The sequence below is a fragment of the Cryptomeria japonica genome, chromosome 1 (assembly GCF_030272615.1).
Source record: "Cryptomeria japonica chromosome 1, Sugi_1.0, whole genome shotgun sequence".
Classification (NCBI taxonomy): Eukaryota; Viridiplantae; Streptophyta; class Pinopsida; order Cupressales; family Cupressaceae; genus Cryptomeria; species Cryptomeria japonica.
In genome coordinates, this window is record NC_081405.1 from 18,969,559 (window position 1) to 18,980,480 (window position 10,922).

General features: G+C 35.5%; 1 protein-coding gene across 1 annotated transcript; it reads left to right on the forward strand.

Annotated features, from left to right (window-relative positions):
* Positions 1–8,994: 8,994 nt before the first annotated feature.
* LOC131068201 (uncharacterized) lies at positions 8,995–10,001 on the forward strand. Its single transcript, XM_058003380.2, has one exon. The coding sequence runs from the start codon at positions 9,164–9,166 to the stop codon at positions 9,674–9,676; it is 513 nt and encodes a 170-aa protein (XP_057859363.2). The 5' UTR covers positions 8,995–9,163; the 3' UTR covers positions 9,677–10,001.
* Positions 10,002–10,922: the final 921 nt, after the last annotated feature.

A 10,922-nucleotide genomic window follows, 5' to 3' on the forward strand; every position in this document is an offset into this window, starting at 1 on the left:
TCCAAAAAGGATCAAGAGGTGCAATGCCCATGGGGAGGCCAAGATAGGTCACAGGGAGATCAATAATCCTACATTCCAGGATTCTATTGATTCTCTGTTGTCTTCTCTCTGGAGTATTGATGAAAAAAACTTCACTTTTGACCCGATTAATGAGCTGACCAGAAGCTGAGGCAAACTTACAAAGAGTATTCTTCAAGGTTCATTCTTCAAAGATACTAGATTCCCCCATGATAATAGTATCATCCACAAATTGTTGATGGGAGCAAATAAGGTCAGCAGAAGAAGGTTGGAGTCCCTTAAAAGAGCCTTACATAACCATATTTTCCATGGACCTACCAAAACATTCTTCCATGATGATGAAGAGGATAGGGGAAATGGGATCCCCTTGCCTTAGTCCTCTAGAAGCTTGGAAGAAGGGGGAAGGGGAACCATTAACAAAAACAACAAAAAAGGCTGAGGTAATAAGTTGGCTGAAGAGGTCAACACATTTGGTGGAAAAACCATAATCCATAAGAACCTTCACAAGAAAAGGCCAGTCAACCCGGTCATAGGCTTTGGAGAGATCAAGCTTAAGGATGAGACCCTGCTTCTTAGCCCTAACAAGAGAATTAATATTCTCATGGACAGTTATAATGGAGTCGAGAATTTGTCTTCCAGGGACAAAACCATTTTGTTGATGATTAATCAAAGAAGGAAGGACAGTCAGAATTCTGGTGGTAAGAACCTTGGAAATAATCTTACAAAAAGAGTTGCACAAACTGATTGGTCTAAACTTGTCCATAGAGTCTGCACCTTGGATTTTGGGAATGAGAGCAATGAAAGTACCATTGATTTCTTTCAAAAGTCTTCTAGCCCTGAAAAATTCCTTGACCACATTGGAGACATCTTTCCCGACTATGTCCCAGAAATATTGGAAAAAGAACATGGGGAAACCGTCTGGGTCGGGATCTTTGTTACCATCAAAGGAAAAAACAACATTTTTTATTTCCAAGATCGAAGGAATGGAAGAAAGGGAGACATTCATCTGTTCATCAATGAGACGGGGAATATTTTGAAGGAAAGAAGATTGAGCATCAACATCCAATCTGAGATCCCTCCTAAGAAGTTCTGAAAAGTACCTTTTAGTTTCATTCCTTATTTCTTCCTCCTTGACCAGCTCCCCATTATCCACAATTAGTTTGCTTATCCTATTAGCCGCTTTATGCTTGATCGTCAATATCTAAAAAAATCTTGTATTCCTATCTCCTTCAAATAGCCAAATGCATCTTGATCTCTGCTTCCAGAAAGTTTCCTCTTTAGCAATGATTTCATGGTATTTTTTAAGAGTTTCATTTTCATCAGCAATGAACATAGTACTGAAACCATCTTTCTGAATTTGGGCCTGTATTTTTTTAAGGTCATCCTAAACTTGACCTTTGGCCTCAAAGATATTCCCAAAGCTAGATTTATTCCAGAGTCTTGTATTGTCCTTTACACTTTAAGTTTCTTTACAACTCTGTACATAGTAGTTCCCTCAACTTGGATACTCCACCATTTCTTAATATTACAAGTGATATCTGGGTGATGAGTCCACATTTTTTCAAATCTAAAAGGAAAGTGTCTCCTTCTATTAATTGGGTTGGCAGTGAAGGTGATAGGAAAATGATCTGATGCAACCCGGATGTGGGTAGACAGAGAACAGAAATAATGTCTGTACCAGTCATCTGAGATGAGAGTCCTATCAAGGCAAACTTGGATAAGATCATTACCAGTTCTCCTATTAGTCCATGTGTAATTGCATCCCTGTATCTCCACATCGTTGAGAGCCTGAGTGTTAATAAATTCCATAAGGGCCAGCCTACTTTCCAACTGAAAGGGGCTTCCTCCAAATTTTTCCTCCTCTCTCAAAGGAGTATTAAAGTCTCCCATGACCAGCCAGCTAAGATTTTTGAAGCTATCCCTAGCTTCTATAAGTTTTTTCCAGAAGGAATTTCTAGCTTTCAAGGTATTGGGAGCATAAATGTTAGTGAGGACCCATGAAGTTCCATCTTTTATATGCTCAAATTTAATGCAAGAGAATTTTTTTTCCTGAATAAGAACATGGCCTTTGACATATTAAGGTTCCAAATGGTAGCTATGCCTCCTGAGGCACCTTCCGAACTACCACCGATGATATTCCCATTTTTGAAAAACTTCAAAGATTCAACTTTTTCTCTACTCATTTTGGTCTCTTGAATTAAAAAAACATCAAGTTTACTATCCCTTATCATATTCCTAATGATATCATGTTTATGAGGATTATTAAGTCCCCTAATATTCCAAGAGATAATCTTGATAGTTACTTACCGATTCCTAACTTCTTAAGAGTCTTCTGGGTCCCATATACAATGTTCTTACTGGCCTCCTTGTCTCTAACTTTATGGTTAGAGGGTCGACCTGGGGAAGAGGAGATATACCCAACATCAACTTGAGCTATTCTGCTAGATTTCCTTAGTTGAGAAGCCGAGGGAGTGGTTCCTTTCTTCTTCCCGTATTTTGGTATTTTCCAGTCAGCTTCTTTCTCAAGAGCCGCTTCCAGGTTACTAAGGATTCTGGAAATTTCATCTTCATTACCCCAGTTAGGGATTCTGGAACCATATAAATCATTGTTTACTGTTTTTGAATTCTGGTCTAAATCTGAAAGGTTCTTACCTAGTATTGCACATTTTTGGGCTTCTTGCATTTTAGAACTTGTTAGAGGAGTCAGTATTTTCTTCTTGGGAGTTAGGGATCTCCCCTTCCTTAGGTTGATCCTCTTCCTTTTGTGTTTCCTTACCCGCATAAGTGTCAGCTACCACTTCAGTTGTGTCATTTGAAGATTCAATCTGTTCTTTCAGTTCCTCTGATCAAATCTGCTCTGTAACAGAGATGTTTACTTTGGTAGACTCATTTCTCAATACTTCTTGGGTTGGAGGATTGGAGACAGAATTTGAGGACACTTCCTTATTTTCCCCCAATGGTTCAAAACAATTATATTCAGCTTCCTTATTCTCTAAGTTTTTAACTTGCCATACCATTTTTTCTGGAGCCTTTTTACTTTCAACCTGGGGTTTAGTCTGCTTGAGCTCCACTTTCGGCTTGATTGGACAGGATTTTGCCTAGTGACCTACTTTTTTACAATGGAAGAAGGCAAAGGGGATAGATTCATATTCAATTTGTTGTTTCCATGTTCCCAACTTTGACACTAGATCTATCTATTATGGCATGTCTGCATCATGGGCTATCCCTACACAAAACCTAGCATGAGTGAGTCTCCTTTTTGAAGCTGTGACTGGTCTATAGAGAGGAGTTCACCAAAGGAGATTGCAATTCCTGAGAAGATTCTTTATGCCCAATATTCAAGAGGCAAACCTGGTAACTTTACCCATACTGGGACTTGTGCCAAATCAATAGGACTATGTTGACATCTTAAGAGGGGGCATATATGCGGCCTCCTAGTTGTATTTCAACTATTGATTATCAATTTGGGATTATTGCATTCTCATGCTTCATCCTCATTTTGGACAACATATGTCTTATATGGGGTACACATTGCTCAAAACCAAACAAAACAAAGTCTTATACGAGATGTTCCCAAAACTAGACATATTTATTTTCACATCTTATATAGGTTGTTGAATGCTCGAAACCAGACAAAACAAAGTCTTATACGAGATGCTTAACTCTGGAAACCAATCAACAACATATGCAACGAGGTGAGTGGAACTAGCAAAACACAACCAGACTATTCCGACTCTCCTCTCCAACATGGATCACCTAGCTTGATACAACTTGCTAGCCTATGGAATCCATGTTCCTTCCTTCTCTCTCTCTCATGAACCCATATCATAACACACTTTGCCAGTGTTGGATCATAGTTTCTTTTGCTTTCAATTGGTGTACGCCCTTGTTCTTTTTATAAGTCCACTTGTGCTCTTGCAATAACATGTCTAGAATGATATTAGTGGTTGAGACATTTTGATTATCGAGGTCTCTTCAACTAGTTGACTTGGAGCTTTGTTTTTTTAGTACTAACATTGTTTTCTTTTGTTTATATTTGAAGGATACTTGTATGGATTGATAAGATACTATGCTTGGGGGCTTGAACACCCCTCAGTATTATCCTATCCCTAGTTTGTCTTTCTCTCAGATGCTTTATCTCTTCATTTCTACTTTACCGAGAGTATGACAGTAAGATCACACTCTGCTAAAGTGGGGGCTAAATGCAGTGTCGTAAATTGTACGCTTTTATTAGTGTGTCCAATTTCTCACTCTCCTAGCACCTATTTTAATCTTTCTCTTTCCTCTATGCGTTATAGGACCTTTATTGATTTAAATTAATATTATGCCCAATATTATTCCACTTTATTACATCATCACACTCTTATTTGGGTCCTTAATCATAAGTGTGCCCTTTATTATTTTAATCTTACCCTAATTTCAAATCTCAAAACATATTTTGTGTATCTACACATCTTGGATTGAGCCACCAAGCTGGGTTTAGCATTAGAATCACGAGCTATCTTGCATCCATAGAAAATTGGGAAAAAGTTGATAGGACTAGGTCTTAGACTCTTTTCCCCAAATTTCGAGAGATCATTAAGGCAATCTTACTCTATCCAAATCCCACTCCGTGCACAAATATATTAATTATAAGTTAGCTTAAAGGTGATTTTAATTATGAAAATCGCTATGTAAGGCATCCCTCTCGATTCAGTTTCATCTTCTTATCATATGCTAACATTATCATCAATTCAACAACAATGCTTCTTCTTCAAGGACATATATGATTCAAGGAGCAAAAAACTACATAAAGGCATCTTCATATTAGGTTTCAATTGTGATTTCATGATGGATTTTATGTGATTTATCATGTTATTGCATCAACACATGAAGGACTTATCCTAAGAACATTGCATCACCTATTGAAGGTATAATCATCTACATTTAAGTATTTCAGCCTTGCCCTCAAAATGCAAGCTTTTCCAATTCAATTCAAGTTCAATTTCTATTTCAATTAGGGTTAATTACAAACCTGAGGTTTGACCTAAGGCAAATCCCTATCCACAACCCCCTTTTTTCCTCTCGTGTGTAGCTACAAGTACCCAGTGGAGCCAAGAAGATCAAAACAACATCAAGACCCAAAGATGGAGAATCTAGCCAAATTTAAGTAGAAAGTGCCTAGACCATGGCACTTTGGGGCACCATGGTTCAGGACTAAGGCATTTTGGAGTGCACCATAGTCCTCCCATAATAGGTTCAAATTTGGTAAGTGTCTCTCGGACTGCATCAAAATTCAGATTTTTAGACCAAGGTGTTGGGAACCCTAGTCTAAGCACCCTGGTCCTCTCAATTCAGCCCCAGATTTCAATTACAGGTGCACAACATAATTCCCTTCTCAAATATGTATTTGTTGTGTCAATTCAGCTATCTGTTAGATTTTTTCAATACTTGTTTAGTCACTTGTCTTTGTTTCTTCATTTCAATTCCACATTCTCTTATCTTTGTCATATTCCCTTTCATAGCAGCAAAGGAATATAAACCCTAAAAGTATTCCTTGACTCTCTTTCACAAGAGTTAGTCAAAGAGAATCACTCATTTAGGTGTTTTCATATTATAATGTATGAATGAAAGTGGAAATAGGTCCTAATATTACCTAATTTCATTTTCATCCATTACAATAGATAGATGGATATAATTGTTAATTACATTCCATCCATAAAAGCTAATTGCTTGAACAATGTAGGGTCATGTTCCCTTTCATAAATAATCTAGTTGTCGTACATCATATTTCCTATTTTAAAAGTGTGTGTGTGTGTGTGTAAATGTATGTATATATACATATGCATACATGTGTGTGTACATACACATATGCATATCATTAAAAACTGGCACTTGACTTAACATCCATCATATAGGACAAATATTTGGCCTAATATTTTAACAAGATGCCCACGGCGGGCAGGTGAGTCAGTCTCGGCCTCAGGTTTGCTCCTCGATGGTTTTGGGTTCAACTCTCCTGGCCAATGTTTACCTGGGGGTGCGCTAAAGGGCCTCTGCCCCCCCCCCCCCCCCCCCCCCAAGTCTCGCCTTCGCTCGCCCCCTCCCGAACCCCAACTTGGCAAAAAATAAGTCCAAGGCAAGGCGAGGGGGTCGCTGGGCGAAGTCGCGGGGATACCTCTGAGCAACAACAAAAATTTTTTTTAACAAGATAACACTTAACATCACCACACATGACAAATCACCCTATCCAAGTTAATTCACATTCACAAAGAAAATTAAATAAACCTTATCTACTAAGTCAAGCAATTGCATAATAAATCATAATGAAATAAACATGTATTAATATGAGAATCCATGAATCAAGAGTTAGGAAGTCACAAGCAACATTTAAAAAACTATTAGAGGTAGCATACTTACTAAGCATTTAGAGTGTGACAAACAAAAGTCATCAAATGATTGAAATTACAGATTTCATCGTTGACTTTATGATTATGCAATCTTATGATCTAATGAACAACTATATATTTTTGGAGGGCATGCTAATTTATTTTCCAAATTTTACAAGAATTACATCGCTATAAAATATACCATTTTTTTTTTCAATTTTATTTTGTGTGTGTGTGTGTGTGTGTGTGTGTGTGTGTGTGTGTGTGTGTGTGTGTGTGTGTGTGTGTGTGTGTGTGTGTGTGTGTGTGTGTGTGTGTGTGTGTGTGTGTGTGTGTGTGTGTGATATAGACATGCATATATATTTCATAAAATACTAGCACATGACTCAACACCCACCACCATATAGGACAAATCACCCTATCTGACTTAATCCACATTCACAAAGAAAATTAAATAAACCGTATCTACTAAGTTAAGAAATTGCATAATAAATCATAGTGAAATAAACATATACTAATATAAGAACCCATGAATCAAGAGTTAGGAAGTTACAAGCAACATTACAAAGCCCATTAGAATTAACATATTAAGCATATAGAGTGCAATGAATGATAAATGACTAGAATTACATTTTTTTCATTGTTGACTATGAACATATACTGATATAAGAACCCATGAATCAAGAGTTAGGAAGTTGAAAGCAACATTACAAAGCCCATTAGAGTTAACATATTAAGCATATAAAGTGTGACAAATGATAAATGACTAGAATTACATATTTTTCATTGTTGACTATGAACATATACTAATATAAGAACCCATGAATCAAGAGTTAGGAAGTTACAAGCAACAATACAAAACCCATTAGAGTTAACATATTAAGCATATAGAGTGCAACTAATGATAAATGACTAGAATTACATATTTTTCATTGTTGACTATGAACATATACTAATATAAGAACCCATGAATCAAGAGCTAGGAAGTTACAAGCAACATTACAAAGCCCATTAGAATTAACATATTAAGCATATAGAGTGAAATGAATGATAAATGGCTAGAATTACATTTTTTTCATTGTTGACTATGAACATATACTAATATAAGAACCCATGAATCAAGAGTTAGGAAGTTGAAAGCAACATTACAAAGCCCATTAGAGTTAACATATTAAGCATATAAAGTGTGACAAATGATAAATGACTAGAATTACATATTTTTCATTGTTGACTATGAACATATACTAATATAAGAACCCATGAATCAAGAGTTAGGAAGTTACAAGCAACAATAAAAAACCCATTAGAGTTAACATATTAAGCATATAGAGTGCAACGAATGATAAATGACTAGAATTACATATTTTTCATTGTTGACTATGAACATATACTAATATAAGAACCCATGAATCAAGAGTTAGGAAGTTACAAGCAACAATACAAAACCCATTAGAGTTAACATATTAGGCATATAGAGAGCGACGGATGATAAATGACTAGAATTACATATTATTCATTGTTGACTATGAGCATATACTAATATAAAAAACCATGAATCAAGAGTTAGGAAGTTACAAGCAACATTACAAAACCCATTAGAGTTAACATATTAAGCATATAGAGTGCGATGAATGATAAATGAGTAGAATTATGTATTTTTCATTGTTGACTATGAACATATACTAATATACGAACCCGTGAATCAAGAGTTAGGAAGTTACAAGCAACAATACAAAACCCATTAGAGTTAACATATTAGGCATATGGAGAGCGACAGATGATAAATGACTAGAATTACATATTTTTCATTGTTGAATATGAGCATATACTAATATAAAAAACCATGAATCAAGAGTTAGGAAGTTACAAGCAACATTACAAAACCCATTAGAGTTAACATATTAAGCATATAGAGTGCGATGAATGATAAATGAGTGGAATTATGTATTTTTCATTGTTGACTATGAACATATACTAATATACGAACCCGTGAATCAAGAGTTAGGAAGTTACAAGCAACATTTCAAAACCCATTAAAGATAACATATTAAGCATATAGAGTGTGACGGATGATAAATGACTAGAATTGCATATTTTTAATTGTTGACTTTATGATTATGTAATCATATAATCTCATGACTAACTATATAAATCATCAAATTGTTGAAATTATTGATTTTCCATCATTGACGCTATGCTTATGTAATCTTACAATCTTATGAACAACTATATCTTTATGAGGGCCCATGCTAATTTATTTTCCAAATTCTACAAAATTTACATCTCTACAACATAATTCCATTCCATCCATTTTTGAAAACATACACCATATCTATTTTTCAAATCACATATATAAATCTATTCCATAAAAAGAAATTGCTTGAGCAATGCAAATTCATGTTCTCTTCCTTAAAATAATCCAGTTGCTGTCTACCATATTTCCTCGTGGTGAAAGAGACTCTGTAATGAATATGGAAAGACTTTTTCTAGAATCTGAACGTACGAATCTTATGAAATTAGTACTTGGGTACACGACATCTGGTCGGTTTCATGCACATAAAATAATCCAGAGCTAAGTCAATCTTGCATAAAGAAGAAAAATGGCGGACCCACTATAAAGCAGTAGTTATTTTCCTGACATGTGAAATGAGCAAGGTCAACGGAAACATCTCCTTATCAAATGTTTAAACTAAAACCAGAAGCAAACCATAACCAAACCAAACCAAACCAAACCAAACCAGATCGATCATAGAGCAGAGAATTCAGGAAATGTTCCAATGGGCAACTGCATTTGCATGTCTTCTTCCGTTACCCATTTCACCCAAATGGCCAAAGTGATAAGCCCAGATGGGAAAGTGAAGGAATTCATCGAGCCCATCAGAGCAGAGGAGATTCTGGTGCAATATCCAGGCCATTTTATCTGCCATTCAGATTGTGTGGACGTTGGGAAATTCATGGCCCCTCTTGATGCAGAGGCCGAATTGGAATTGGGTGAAGTGTATTTTGTTCTTCCTCTGAGGAAATTGCAGTTTGCTGTTTCCATGTCAGACATGGCTGCCATGCTTTTTGCAGCCAATTCTGCCATGAAGAGCAAACATGGTGTGCTCTTCAAAGTCCTGCCTGAGGACACAGGGGCAGAAAAAGTTGCAGAGGAGAGGAAAAGTTGCAGAGGAGCAGAAAAAGTTGAAGAGGAAAAGTTGGGTGATTCGGGAGGATCTGAGGGATTTGGGTTGTCAGGGAATGCATCAAAGACCAAGCTTGAAACAATCAGAGAGGGAGTTGCTTTGTGATGAATGAAATATGTATCGATTCCAAATTGCAGAGTTCTGGAGTGAAGAAGGTTTTAATGGTGGTGGGGATGTTTGTCAAGGCCATATTTTGAGCAGGATTTCATCACAAGCTTGATTCAGTCCGGTTGGTGTGGATATGGATGATCTATCACAGGTGCTGTGCCAGCTATTTTATCAAGTCAACGTGAACCTTGTGGTAATGGCGTGACTGGTTTTTAGGTCCTTGTTCTTGGAGGATCAATTTCATGGTGATGACAACTGAGTTTTTAACTTTAATTTGCCAATTCCTGTGAGTAAATCTTTATTGCAAATTTCTGATATTGGAAGTAAAGGTTCTAGCCAAGTTTTAGTAATAATTTATATTTGCTTTGTTCAATATAAAAAAAAATCTTTCACTAAGTATTTTTATTTTACTTAGATTTCTAGAAATGAATTTTGAAAGATGATTATAGTGTTTTTGGATATAATTATATAAAAAAAAATTAGTACTGATATTTTGGATCACATTCTATTATCTATCATTATAATAAAGAAAATTAATTATATTTAACGAAATTTCAATCGCTATTATAAATTGTAGAGATATTAAATGTATCTTAAATTTGGAAGATGCATTTCGTTTTTGCAATTTAATATTATATAAATTTAAAATATAATTGTATAGATTTTAAAACATAGAAATTAGTCGTCGCTTCTATGAGGCCACCACCACCCTAGAGTTCTATCAAACCATCACCACTCTTGAAGGTTGACCTTTTGCTCTCGTTCTACAACTAAGAGTTACAAAAAACTATTAACAAAAATGAATCATTGAATGTCACTTGACCAAACAAGCTCAAATCCAAGACTATTTGGCTAGGCGTTTTTATTTGATTTAGATTCTTAAAAATGAAATTGGGAAGATGGGTGACTTTGGATATATTGTGCAGTAGCTTTTAGTATTAATGTTTTGGATCACATTCTAATATCTATTATTATAATATAGAAAATTTACTATTCAATTGTATTCAAAGCAATTCAAAGCAATCTCAATCACTATTATGAGTTGTAGAAATTATATTGTGTTTCTTAAATATAGAAGATGTATTTGGTTTTGTAATTTATTATTATATATATTAAAAATATAATTGTATGCATTTTAATACATAAGACATTATTTGTCACCCATATGAGGCCACCATCTTAGAGCTTTGTTATACCAAAAATTGATCTTGAAGCTCAATCCTTTCCTCTTTTACAACCAAGA

What these genes read in the sequence shown, in the direction of transcription:
- LOC131068201 (XM_058003380.2), top strand. Translation starts at nt 9,164, where the DNA reads ATGGGCAACTGCATTTGCATGTCTTCTTCCGTTACCCATTTCACCCAA.